The sequence below is a fragment of the Marmota flaviventris genome, chromosome 6, assembly GCF_047511675.1.
Source record: "Marmota flaviventris isolate mMarFla1 chromosome 6, mMarFla1.hap1, whole genome shotgun sequence".
NCBI classification, from domain to species: Eukaryota; Metazoa; Chordata; class Mammalia; order Rodentia; family Sciuridae; genus Marmota; species Marmota flaviventris.
Genome location: NC_092503.1, coordinates 32,229,616 through 32,243,437, shown reverse-complemented (window position 1 = coordinate 32,243,437; position 13,822 = coordinate 32,229,616). Strand labels below are relative to the sequence as shown.

The 13,822-nt window shown below is 35.4% G+C and overlaps 1 protein-coding gene across 1 annotated transcript in view; it reads left to right on the top strand.

Moving 5' to 3' along the window:
* Positions 1-13,822, top strand: part of Enpp1 (ectonucleotide pyrophosphatase/phosphodiesterase 1) — a 66,803-nt gene that overhangs the window by 24,941 nt on the left and 28,040 nt on the right. Inside the window, exons 2-7 of the mRNA XM_027938530.2 lie at positions 4,735-4,807; positions 7,133-7,249; positions 8,033-8,158; positions 9,349-9,409; positions 11,557-11,654; positions 13,705-13,784. Coding sequence (XP_027794331.2) covers positions 4,735-4,807; positions 7,133-7,249; positions 8,033-8,158; positions 9,349-9,409; positions 11,557-11,654; positions 13,705-13,784 — 555 coding nt within the window. The remainder of the gene's footprint in view (positions 1-4,734; positions 4,808-7,132; positions 7,250-8,032; positions 8,159-9,348; positions 9,410-11,556; positions 11,655-13,704; positions 13,785-13,822) is intronic.

The window sequence follows — 13,822 nt, the reverse complement described above, 5'->3', positions numbered from 1 at the left end:
GTGGACTTAGGAACTTGCTCTGAGAAAAGATTCTAGCATCTGCTTTGAACTTTGTAATGCTTAGAAGTGGATTTACTTATCAAGGTCTAATTCTCATTTTCCAGGAAGGAATATCTCCTGAAGACTCACAGTGCTGTAATAAATTGAATTCTCAGTTTTTTTTTTCCAGAAAACATGCAGCTTTGTCAAAATTCAAAGGTCTGATAGGCAATGAGATTAGCTAATTCATCTTCACAAAGGACTGGATTTTATTCAATCCATCACATTACCAAATCTGGCAATCTACCATTTCCTAATTTTTTTTTTTTGCTTGTATATTTATTATAGATATCCTTGGGCATAAAAGCCCTTAATGAATCAATGATCTTTTGTCATATCAGATGAGGAAAAGTAGGGGATCATGCTTTTCTTTCAAAATTGTGTTCACTTAAATCACTGCCTGATGGTTTTGAGCTGAATGATTATTTGTGGAAAGTCTACCGTGTGCAAGGCATCCTGCTAGACAGAAAAATACAGAAATGAATAAATAAATACAGAAATGAATAAATAAATTCATGGCTCCTTGGAACTTAGTTAGTCAGAGGCAGATAAATAAACAAATCTCATGGAGAATAGTCCAGGGCTGCTCTAACTGGGGTGAGGCAAGGCGTAGAGGAGCATAGAGCATCTCCTGGGAGAAGTGGGGCAGGTAAGGACAAGCCCTCATTGCCCATGTGGACCCCTGCCTTTCATGGTGTTGCCAGAGGACCTTTCTAGAACTTGTACATTTAGTGTGTTACTTGTGCAATTAAATGGCCCAACAACTTCTCACTGGCTGCTCCAAGGCCTCAGCCCGCTTTCAGCCTCTCCATCCACTCCCCTGCTTGCCCCAGGCCCTTTGCAGCCTACCTGCTGAGTTCAAATCTTGCTGCTTTTGTTTTCCACTCCATGGTTCTTGACAAGTTACTAACCTCTCTGTAGCTCAGTTTCCTTATACTAGTATAATCATCATAACCTATCTTGTATGGTAAGTAATTTAATATAATTAGAGAACCACCTAACACTGAGCATGTCCTGTGGAACTGTCAGTCATATAGTTGTAGTTGTTATTATTTTTTCCCACACTGGTCTTGTCTTCTGTCCTTCTATGGCTTCATCTGAAGCACTATTGTATATATCGTCACTGCAGAGATGAACTGTTAGATTGCTTTTCCCTGTTTCATATCTTTATCATTGACATGGGGTATCCTTCCAGAGTTGTTGCCCTGACTAGATAATACAATCCAAAATTAGGTATTTCACCCCCATTTTTTTTTTTGATACTTCCCACTGAATCTACTTTTGTGCATTTTGGCAGTTACTCAAACATTTGTTCATTGCTAAAGGTGGGGGAAGCTTTTGTTGTTGTTGTTGTTTGTTTTTGTTCTCAATGTCTCTTTGTGAAGCCTTTTGTAACCCTTTTCTCCTTTGCTGTTCTCCTCTCTGCTGTTAGTATTTTTTATATATTTCTACTGTAGCTCTTGACCTGTTCCATTGCAGTCATTAATTTTAATGTTCACTGCCCTCACCTTTTGTTTCTTTATAGGGTTCAGAGTTACTTTCATTGTATTAGCCCAGGGAATGCAGCAGTAGGCATTCAAGAAAGAATAATAACACATTAAATTAATGCCTGTGAGGGGAAAAAACAGGGGTTTTTAAAAGTGTCTATTTTTCTTGGCTCACTAAATGTGTAAGAAATACTAATGATTTAGGAACCCTAACAAAACAAGCAGGAAACTCCAAAAAAAAAAAAAATATATTCTCTTAACATGGAGGCAAAAATTTCAACAACTTTGCTTTGTTTTCCAGCTTCAAGTTTTCTAAGGTGAAATGCTTTCTTTCTCTATAGTTGCAAAGAAAATATCAAAATATTAAAATGCCTAAATTGGTGTAGAGATAATGAAGGGGATGGTGGATTTTGACAATGCTGAATTCGACAGCTTTGAGAATAAACTTGAAACTGAGTAAGGTTTCACAACTCAAAAATTGCTGAAGAAAATTTTCCTACTAAAACATTTTGATTGATTATTTTGTAACAGAGTAGTAGATACTCCAAATTTCATCTTTTATGGGTGGGAGTACACATAAGAAGTAACAGTATGATCATGATTTTGATTCAGTTCTGTGATACACATTATCTTATAAAAATCAATTCTAAGTAACTTTTGTTTAACAAATGAAGAGGTGGTTTTTAAAACCTCAGCATGTATCTTCTGCTACTTAAGAGAGTAAAGAGCTACATACACCAGGCATAATTTAAACCAATGGTTGCAGTTTAAATACTTGCTTACCACCAAATCTTTCCAAAGTTTCCTTTTCTTCCTATATATACTCATGGCCTCTGAGTCCTGTTAGATCAGCCCATCCTCTCCTGATTCCCTGTCCATCTGTGCTTTCTTGTCTGCCTTCCAATTTCCCTGGTCCTATCATCTTTTTACTCCATTTCCCCATTTCAATTCCTAGAGTTTCAGGCCATTCGGGTTCACTACAGTCCATAATTTCAGGTTAAGCTTGGCTCCCAGCTCTTGAAGTTCTTTTTACTTTTTCCTGTTGACTTGCTTTTCATTGTCCTCTCTGATTTTTTGCCATCCTTCACACGGGATGTCCCAAGTCCCCTCTGTTTCCTCAGAGCCCCACCTTGACTTTCTCACTGCCAATAGATGCATCTTACTGGGTCAAGGAAATTAAGGAGATTCATCATCATCTGCTTCCAACTTCTTCTTGCTCAGGTTTTTGTGAATGTGTGAGTCTTCCCCCCCCCCAATCTTCTGAGATGCCTATCTCTGAGGCTAATCCCTTGAGAGCCTACCATTATGTAGACAAAACATGACTTGGTAAGCCAATTTCAAAACAAGTTAGGCTGTTTCTGTTTTTTGGTTTTTTTTGTTTGTTTGTTTGTTTGTTTGTTTGTTTTTGTTTTTAATGAATACAAACCATTTTTAAATGTCCTTGCATAACTGTGTTGCCCACTTGTGAGAGTACTGCTAGTGCTAGCTTCCTCATTCTCTGACATGCACAATTTCAGTTACCACTGTTTGATTGAATATTATCAGCTCCCCACAACATGCTTCAAATTTCAGCTACTCAGGTATATTTACTGTGAGTAATTGCCTAAAGTACAAACTTGGCTACTAGTTCATCAATCTGTGAATTACTTTGTAAATAACAGGTGCTTATCCTACTTAGTGGCCAATCACTTTTGTTTCAAAGTCTGTCAGTGGCTGGCCACTGTGCATCTTTTAGTCTGTTCACACATAGGCAGCAAAGCATGTAGTTGTGTTGCTTCTCTGCCTCCCCATAGTAAGCTTACATGATAGTCTATAGAAGTGTGTAATTGAAACGGGAATTGAATGAAGGGTTGAAAGTACAGTAAAGAAAAGTGATAATGCTGGAAGTGAAATTCTAGTTGAATGTAAATGGAGTTATGGATAAAATAGCCAACCATGGGGGAAGCTGCTGCTGCCACAGATTACTACATTAGATACAAGCCAGAGGAACTTAGTGGAAGCAAATTTATGGATGTATATGAAAAGTGTGGTTGTGACAAAGAGGAAGAAGGTATCCCAGTGAAAGTGACATGGGACAGAACTTCATAGGAAAGAAACTCCTACAGATGGTTCAGGATATTGAAAGTACAAAGGTTGAAATGCTGGAAACAGAGCTAAGCTTAGAAAGGAATGTGTTAATTCCTTGGGGCATACAAAAGGTTCTCACTCATGATGGGTGAGAAGAAAATAAATATTGTTCAAACTACTCTAGCTAAGTTTTAAAAAGAAGCAAAAAATTTAAATCCATTATTTTACTATTTTAAATTATAGTATACTGAATAGATATTGGTTTTACTATTTTTCATTTCCCTATATTTTCATAACTGATAGTAAAATGCATTTTGTAGTTTCGGTAGGTATTTGACAAATACCCTTCAATTATCATTGTGCCCATTTATACTACCATTGAATGTTTAGGAGAATCCTTGAGTGTCCCCTTCTGATACCTTGTTGTCTCCTTTTATCCTTGTGAACTTCTTTGTGCAAGCTTTCTCTGATAGTTCCCTTTTGTCATTAGACATATACTATTGAGAATGAGAATGTGGCAAATGTTAACCCTGGAAAGATTTTAGAGATCCACGAAGTCCTACCCCTTAATTTTATAGATGAATAAACTGTTGCTTAGAGAGGCCGAATGATTACCCCAAACCATACCACCCATGTGTGGCAATATTTGGGCCCAGAAAGGAGCAAGTAAGCCTCCTCAGTGCTTGGCCCACACACTGCCCATAGGAGGTTGTTCTGCTTAGGTTTGTGTCATTCACTGTTAAGTGAGGCATATAATGCTCCCATTTGCCTTTAATGCATTAATAAATTGGAAATTGAGTCTCTAAATAAATTTTCCTTTTGCTTTCCTTAAGTATTGTAATTTTTATGACTACTTCATCATACTATCTTAGGAGTTTCTCATTATATAACTTTTGGATGATCTAGAAATATTTGCTGACATGTAAGTGAATTTTTTATTGAAGTCAACGTACTCAGGACAATAGGTGAATCCAAGTATATAATACAGTTTGAAATTTTCAAATAGTGAAGACATCCCTGTGGCCAGCAGCCAGATCAGCAAACAAAACAGCACTATCAAGTTTAGAAACATTTACAGAAAGACAGTATTTGGACAAAAAGGATTTTGACACTCTCTAATTGTCTTCTTCTCCCCTTACAGGTTTTGTCAGTATGTGTATTAACAACAATCCTTGGTTGTATATTTGGGTTGAAACCAAGTTGCGCCAAAGAAGGTAACTAGTATTGCCTGTGTGTGGTGTGTGTGTGTGTGTACTTGTGTTCAGCCTCATCCAAACCCTCCCAAAATAATTTTAAAAAAAATCACTTGAGAACAATGAAGAATATAGACAGGGCTAGCAGGTTCTGCGCTGTGTCCCTAGAGCAGCCCCCACCCTCTAGGGACTCTTGAGATTCTTTCTCCCCCAAGGATTTAGTTGCTGAAGCCGTTCAGAGGTTGCTAGGTGACCAGGTAGAATCCCAGGCAACCAGAAACTGATCAGTATCCGATCTTAGGGTTTTTAAAATTGCAAGATGTTGTTGGTTTCAAAGTAATCATGAAATTATTAAGCTTCTGATTATGTTTTTCTTACTATCAAATGCAGAAATCTACCCAGCATTGATAAGATTACTATAAATAATTAAACAGTAAATCATAGTTTTCATTCTTTTGGCTTTGGTGTTTCTTTTTTTCCCTATAAAATCTTGGATGGTTTTCCTTGGGAATTCAACTTTGAAAACTGAACAAAATTTTCCCCTCCTATTCAACTATTCTGTAATTTTAACAGTTATTTAAAAAATTTTAGTGATTGTTAAGATGTCATATACTGCTGAAAAGAGTGGAACATAGTAATTTTATTTACCTTTTGCATTATGTTTTTATTTTTATTGGTGCATTATAATTATATATATGGCAGAATTCATTAGGCTATATTCATACATACACGTAATTTGATCAGTCTCATTTCCCAGTACCTCCCTTTCCCTTACCCCCCCCCCCCATCTGCTTGCTCTATTCTACTGATCTCCCTTCTATTATTATTGTTATTAATATTTTAATTAGTGCATTATAATTATATATAATAGGAGGTTCATTGTGGTATGTTTCTATATGGGCATAGCATAATTTTTTTTTGTGGGGAATACCAGGGATTGAACTCAGGGGTACTCAACCACTGAGCCACATCTCCAGGCTTCTTTTGTATTTTATTTAGAGACAGGGTCTCACTGAGTTGCTTAGTGCCTCTCCGTTGCTGAGGCTGGCTTTGAACTTGTGATCCTCCTGCCTCTGCCTCCCGAGTTGCTGGGATTATAGGCATGTGCCACCACTGTCTGGATGTGAAAGTTAGTATTCTTAATCCTAGAAATTATTGTTGTTACTCCTTCTTCCTAAAATTGCCTGATTTCCCAGTTCCAAATGAGAGTTAAATTTCAAGGGAGTGTCATCTTGTTGGATCAGGAGACCATTATTAAAGTTAAGATGTAAGATTATTCCTTTTTTGTTGTTGTTGGATGACCATTATTTTACCTTTTTTTTCTTTTATTCATTATCCTAATTTTCTGGTAATACAATAAAACCCCAGATTATTCAAGGGATTTAGTAAGGAGTTACATAGTCAAATTATTGTTTTTAAAGAAAAATATTTTCCTTCCATATTCACCATTTATCCGTTTAGCAAAAACTTGTTAGTGCCAACTCCACGTCAGACATCCTGCATCATGTTAGGGATACAGTGTACTGAAGAAAATCCAGATGTAGCTTTTGTTCTTAGGAAGTGTGCTGTCTAGTACAAATCTGGGACATTAATCAAGTAACCTGAATCACATGATTAAGGGGAAGTATGTGGTTTTATAAAACTTAAAAAGAGAAGATGGGTCTGGGTTGGGGAGATCGGGAAAACCTTGTGGAGGGAGTCAGATCTCTGAAGATGAAGAGTGTCCCAGGTCATGGTAGGGTCAGTGCTGGAAAGCATGTTCTGTACAGCTACTTCATGCCAAGATCACAGTGAGGTAAATCAGATATTTCCCTTTCTGAAATATTCCTAGATAGCCACCTTAAATTTTTTTTTTTTTTTACACAGTTTGAAATTTTAGGGGAACCCATAGCTGCTTATTAGCTAACTTTTCATAGCATAAAAATTTCAGAACCATTCCTTATTTTAATTTTTCTTTATCAGACTATAAGTATTTTAGTTTTTTTCAGACCTAGTAAGGTCTGTAATGAATTTTTAAAAAATTTTTCTTTTGTTTATGACAGAGATAAAATTCTTAAGTTTTTTTCCCCATGATGCCGAGGATTGAACCCAGGGTCTCAAGCATCCCAGGCAAGATGCTCTATCACTGAGCCATACCCCAAGCCTGGTAAATTTATATGTATAAATTACCTTTTGTTTGTGTCCCTGTGTGTATTTGTGAAAAGAATCTCAGGTGACTCTTACCTCATCTGTGCTTTCTATAGCATCTTTTGAATTTATTCTATACTTGCGCTAGGTATATAAGTTGATGCTTGCTTTGAAATTAAACCATTTATTGGAATCATCTAATGTGCTCACTGTTTTCAGTGAAAAGTTGCAAAGGCCGCTGCTTTGAGAGAACGTTTGGGAACTGTCGGTGTGATGCTGCCTGTGTTGACCTTGGAAACTGCTGTCTAGATTACCAGGAGACATGTATAGAACCAGGTAAAAAGTGCAGCGGAAAAGACAGAATCATGACATTAGGAAAAGATTAATTAAAAAAAAAAAAAAGAAAGAAAGAAAAGCAATTTCGGTATTCTTTAGGTATATGATTTATCCTTATTTGAGTTTTTTTTTCCTTTCAATTTAGCACGTATAAACATTCACAATAGCCTCTATGTTTTAATAGATCCTTGGAGAAAAAACTTTTCCATACATTGCCTTTGTTAAATATTTCATGGATAGTAAAAATGCCTGTGTTTATAGTATCCTGAAAGCCATTGGAGTCTAATTTGCACTTAAACTAAGTTCAAAAAGATGCCTGAAATACATAAGTATTTTTTTATTATGGGTCTATTAAAGCTGTGTTCATAGATGTTCGCTTAAACTTAAAAATGAAACCTTTGGAACAGAAAAATTTTCTATGTACTTTGGACATGCCATGGAATACAAAGAGAGACCGTTGGATTTAGATCAAATTTTGAGAACCCTAAAAATGGTTGCTAGAAGAAGCCAGGGTCCTCATATGAGTTGTATAATAATAATGATGATGTGTCCACATTTTAAAAAGATGAAATTCTGAGTTTTAAGTGAAATACGAACAATTGGGGTGCACATGTTTTATATCTGTTAGGGCAGAGTGAACACAGTGGGGGCAGATTCTGTGAGTCACTGAGAGTTATGAAACAGTTCGTTGTCTCTCTCTTGGCTCCTATTCTAGGAGACAGTGATTCCGTGTTGACTTTGTGTTGGAACCATAACACATACTTTGTTGACATTTGTTTCTAGGACATATATGGACTTGCAACAAATTCAGGTGTGGGGAGAAAAGGTTGTCCAGAAATCGCTGCTCCTGTTCCGATGACTGCAAGGCCCAGGGTGACTGCTGCATCAACTACAGCTCTGTGTGTCAAGGTCAGGCTGCCGTGTACCCACCATTCCCCAGTAGCCTGGCATCTTCCAGGTCTTCCAGGGCTTTGCATAGATGCCAGCTTTTATATTAGCAAGAATATTTTTAGCTACCCATATTTTCTGAAAAGGTACTTTAAAAACTATTTATTAAAACACACATATAAGTAGAGAAAGTGTATAATGTAGTGAACTTTATTTCCATTGCCCAGCCTAATAGCCATTATTGCCTATACATGGCCAATTTTGTTTTACCTAGAGCTACTCATTCCCGTCTTCTTCCTTCCCTTTTATTTTGATGATAGCGACATATGTTAACACTGAATTTGTGGAAAGGCCACTTTTCCAGTTCTGCATGATATTTATGCCCCAAGTACTCTTGTAGTAAATGAAGACAATGTTTAACTTAAAAGATTAGTTATTAGTTATTTTGCGAGCTGATGTTATTATAATGCCTCATTCAGGAATTACAGGGTTCCTTGAAATTCCTTGACAGAAATTCCTGACTCTATGTGAGAGAGAATGAAGACACTGGAATACCAAAGATTGTGTACAGTAGATGGAAGAAGGGTTATAAATCATAGTTGAAAATGTTAAATTTTGAAAATGAGAAAACTACTCAAGTTTTCACAAACATAGTCTAATCATCCCTCTGTGTCCATGTGAGATTTGTTCCTGAACCTCTGCAGGTATCAGAATCCAAGGGTGTTCAAGTTCCTCATGTAAAATAACATGGAGCACAGTACTTGCATGTAACCTGTGCAAATCCTCCAGAATACTTTAATGATCCCATATTATTTAAAACATCTATACAATGTAAATGCCATACATATAGTTGTTACACTGTATTGTTCATGGAATAATGAAAAGAAAAACAGTGCATGTGTTCAATATAAATGTATTTCTAAGTATTTTTGACCTGTAGTTGGTTGAATCCATGGATGCAGAACAACACATAGATACAGATGGCTGACTTGAAATTATACATTCATTGTTTTCTTCCTGGCAACTCATTAACTCATTTGGAAAACAGAATAACTCCCTTTATTCATTGTATTTCTCTGGTGTCATACCACATGTTGTCATATTTTAACATATTTTGTTTTTAGAATCTATCTTACTGTGTCTCATAAGCATCACAGTTATTGTCACCATTAAGTATGCTCACCTCATTTTATTTCTTGAAAATATTTCAGGTGAGAAAAGTTGGGTAGAAGAAACATGTGAGAGCATTGATGAGCCACAGTGTCCAGAAGGGTAAGATTAAATTCTCAGACATGTTTTTTTTTTTTTTTCTTTTCTTAGAAGGACCATGTTTTTCTCTTTTCATATTAAGAAGATAAAAAATAATCATCAATTATTGACTCCTTTAACATTATTTTTAACAAGATCTTCTGTTTGGCACTAGTGGTATAGAAATGATTATGGTTTGACCCCTACTCTGGAAAAAGAGAGGCCAGGAGTAGTTAGTATTTATTGCTCATGATTGTCAAATGGAAGGACTAGGGTCTTCCTTCTTAGGGAAGGATCTTTCAGAACTGAACTCGTAACAAATTGTAGCTTTTTAACTGTGTATGTGTGTGTTTTGGTTCACTTATATTTTGGGAGATAAATAACATGACTGTGAGTGGAATTACACAGTTTTTAAAAATTTGTATTTATTCCTTTGGGTCTTAAAATATTTTGCACAGTATCTTACAAAATGTTGGTGTGCATTATAAAGGGTAGACATTTTATAAAGGTATTGAGGAAGAACTGTCAATAAATTAATCATTAAAGATTTAAAATTTGGAAAAAAATAAAAGTAAAGATATTAGAGATATTTATATTTTTCCTCTTGAGATCTACTGTTTAATACCTGTTTAAAATAATTTTTCCCAAACTTTTCAGAATTCTTGACTTGTATTTAGCTTATTTTGATCATGTATATAATTAATGTTTATTATGTAAGGTGCCTTTTCCCCGTTTTGAATGGAGAGTACCTTTCTTGGTGTAAAACCATAGTAACAATGGTAAAAGACTAAATCTAAACTAAATAATCTCATCAAGAGAAACTTTTTTTTTTTTAAAGGGGACTTCTCATGAACCTAAGCTGTCTTTTAATGGGTATACTAGCAAGCTTTGACTCTTCTAAGTGTTGATCATTATTATTGAATCATTTAGTGGAGAATACAACTTCTCCTTTCTTTATTAACATGATCATAATTTTGAGCACATTTTATTCTTCTGGAAATTATTATATCAGTGTATTTACCTGGGACCACTAAGCTGCTTTTGTGTTGAGTAAAAATAGTTTTGTACAAATAAGGACCATTGTCTATATCTGCAACTAACTGCAGTCTCCCAAGGGTGCTTAGTGTTACAAATATGAGTTAATAGAAATTAAATGAGAAAGTTCTCCTTTTACAGGGTCACATTTATATTTGGGTGTGAGAGTAGGAGGGGAGGAGCTAGGGTTGATAAAGGTAAGACAAAGTAAATTTGCTCTTAAATTTTAAATTACTGAGTGAACCTTCTGTGGACGGCCTTTTCACAGTTATCCAGTGGTCTACAACTCCCCTATCATTTACCAAGAGTCACTAGAAGCAAAGAAGCAAAGTTTCTCAACCATGTCTATTTTCGATAGTCATGTAGCTATCATTCACAGCTGTTCTCTTGATGTGTACATTGTCATATGTATGTTTGTGTGGGGTTTTTTTTTTTTTCTCTTTCTTTGGATTTCTATACCATGCACATTGACTATGTTTTTATGTGTGTGTGTGTGTGTGTGTGTGTGTGTGTGTGTGTGTGTAACTTCATTGATCATTCCTAGCTTTGAATCTTTGAATCATTTCTTTATTGCTTAAATATTTGAATGTAATAAAGATCTCTCAAACTTCTGTATTAGCTATTTATATTTTTAAATAGATGAAGTTTAAAAACTAAATACATTTATGCTCTATGAGGTACAATCTTTTAGATTCAACAAGAGAACGTTGGAAAGTAGTCATTCAGAAAAAAATAATGAAAACAAAAACATAATTTAGGTAATGTTGTTTATTAACACTTATTCTCCTGAATATCATAGAGATGCTGTTATATTTTAATAGTCTTTGGTCTAGCTTTGGGAATGGCAGGAACCGTGAATAGCGTTCCTTGTATGGTAGATTAAGCAGTATGAGTGCTTAATAAGTACTATGTGATGACGGACACACAGGAGGCAATGGTAAAGCATGAGTGTGAATATAAGTACATGGAAAATGTCCTTTATGAGTGTGCTTGCTAACTTGTTAGTTTATTTATGATTATATACCAACTGCAGTGAAAAATCTTCACTGTACCTGTGCTGGGGAGGGGGAAGATCTTCACTGGATGTGTCTTTTTTCTGCTTTTTTAACACTGTTTTTCCTTTCTCATAAACCCAGGTTTGATTCACCTCCTACCCTCTTATTTTCTTTGGATGGATTCAGGGCAGAATATTTACACACTTGGGGTGGACTTCTTCCTGTTATTAGCAAACTAAGTAAGTAGTTTCAGGTTTGATGACTGGGTTGTCACGATTTTGGTGAGATAAACTAGAGAAGCAGTCTTTTTTGGAAAAGTACTGGCAGACCTAAGTATTCTACCAGACTTCTCCATTGCAGAGAGCCTGAACCTGGTGATAAGGCTCCAGCCTTTAATAGTGTGATCACTCTAAAGCTACCTTTTAAATACTTCTAAAATGATTCAGTTATGTTAGGATTGTAACCCATTTTTATACACATTTACTCTTTTTTTATTATTATTATTTTGAGACAGGGTCTCACTAAGTTGCTGAGGCTGGCTTTTCCTCCTGCCTCAGTCTGCCCAGCTGCTGGGATTACCAGCATGCACCACCATGCCTGGTCACATTTACATTTTCTTAGAATTTTGCATTCTTTTTGTGGAAACATTCCTTCTTATTTTATGACTATTCCATTTTAAAAACAGAATTTTAAAACTACAGTTTTTTAACAGTAGAAACTAGTTTTTATTATAATTATCATTATTTTTGTTATGACTCTAAAACATTCCTTTCTTTTTTTATTTGTTCTTTGTAGTTATATATGACAGTAGAGTATATTTTGACATATTTATACAAAATGATATGATACTACTAATATAGACTTGAACTACTGCTACTTATCCTGTATTATCGTTTGAATCGAATCCTTTCAATTTTTTTAAAAAAATCTCAGTTGAGCCCTCAGTTGAATGATTATTCTGCAGGTCACTGATGAAATGGTAGAATGGTCTTTTCCTGATATTGATGCCCCAATTTTAAACTCACCAACAATATGGGTACCAAAAATCAGTTGTATTAGCATTATAGAAAAAGGAAGATAATCACATATGAATATTAAAACTGTAGAAGTTACTGGTTATTGGTGCTCAGTAATTATGTAGCTGTCATGTAAATACAGCAATTTTAATGTTCTGCTGGCATTCTAATATGTTTTTTCCCATAATTGAGTATACAAGGTTGTTTTAAGCATTACAATTACTCTCAGTAAAGGCCAAATTATGTCTTACTACATGCCAAAATGAGTTTTGTAGATTTTTAGAATTTCAGTTTTTAATTTCCACCTGGAGGAAAAGAATTTTTTTTTTTTTTTATCTTGAGTAAAAAACATTTGGTATAAAAAGTTTTTAGCTTTATATGGACAAGATTGTGTTCTTACCAGTAGGCCCATGGATTTTGAAGCTTTTTGTCTCTATCACACCAGCAAGACATCCTGATTTCAAAATTAAGGAGCTATAGGTACTCATATATGCAATTTTCAAGAAATCAATACACAATGAGCCCAAGCCCTAGTATTGGCCAACTGGAGTATGCAGCCTGCAGTTCCGAACTGTTAGCAAGGCAGTGAGTGATGCAGACACCTGGCAATCTGAGGAACATTATCAGGCAATGCAGTATTGAAACACTGGAATCATTAGGTAGAAGTTCCTTCCTCAATAATAGAGGCAGCAGAAGAAAAGTGGGACACTAGGGAAAAATGAGTAGGCCATCCATCAGAGCAGTCTGACTTCCTTGCTTTCTCTGACTTGAAGCCAAATGACATCTTTTGTTTTTAAGCAGTCCAGTTCATCCAGGGGTGGTTGGTTCTGAATCTGTAGCACAGTACCCTGACACCCCAACTACTATTTCACCCTTATTCTAATTTGTAGATTTTGTTGCCAGTGCAGCTTTTTTTGTTCATTCCCTATTATAATTTAGGTGTTTGACTACTAAGTCCAAGCAAATATCTTGCAAGCATCATGTTATTCCAACTTGTCTGTCTTGAACTTTATGTTACTGTTAAGTATGGCATAACTACTTAATTGGCTTAATTATTTTGTTTACCATGTTTCTGATTAAGAGGAAAAAACACATCTTTAACATTGAATTTATATCCCAAGTGTTACTTTATAATTCATCCTGAATTTTAATCTGGTTATAAATCCATTCTAATTATTTTACTTGATTTAAAGATACCACTGTGGTATCAAAGCTAAATGAGATAAGTAGATTGTCAGATGTATTTAATAATGTTTATTTTTTCCCCTCCTAGAAAACTGTGGAACGTATACCAAAAACTTGAGACCAGTGTATCCAACAAAAACTTTTCCCAATCACTACAGCATTGTCACAGTAAGCTCTACATTTCAACTCTGCATTCCCTTATTTAA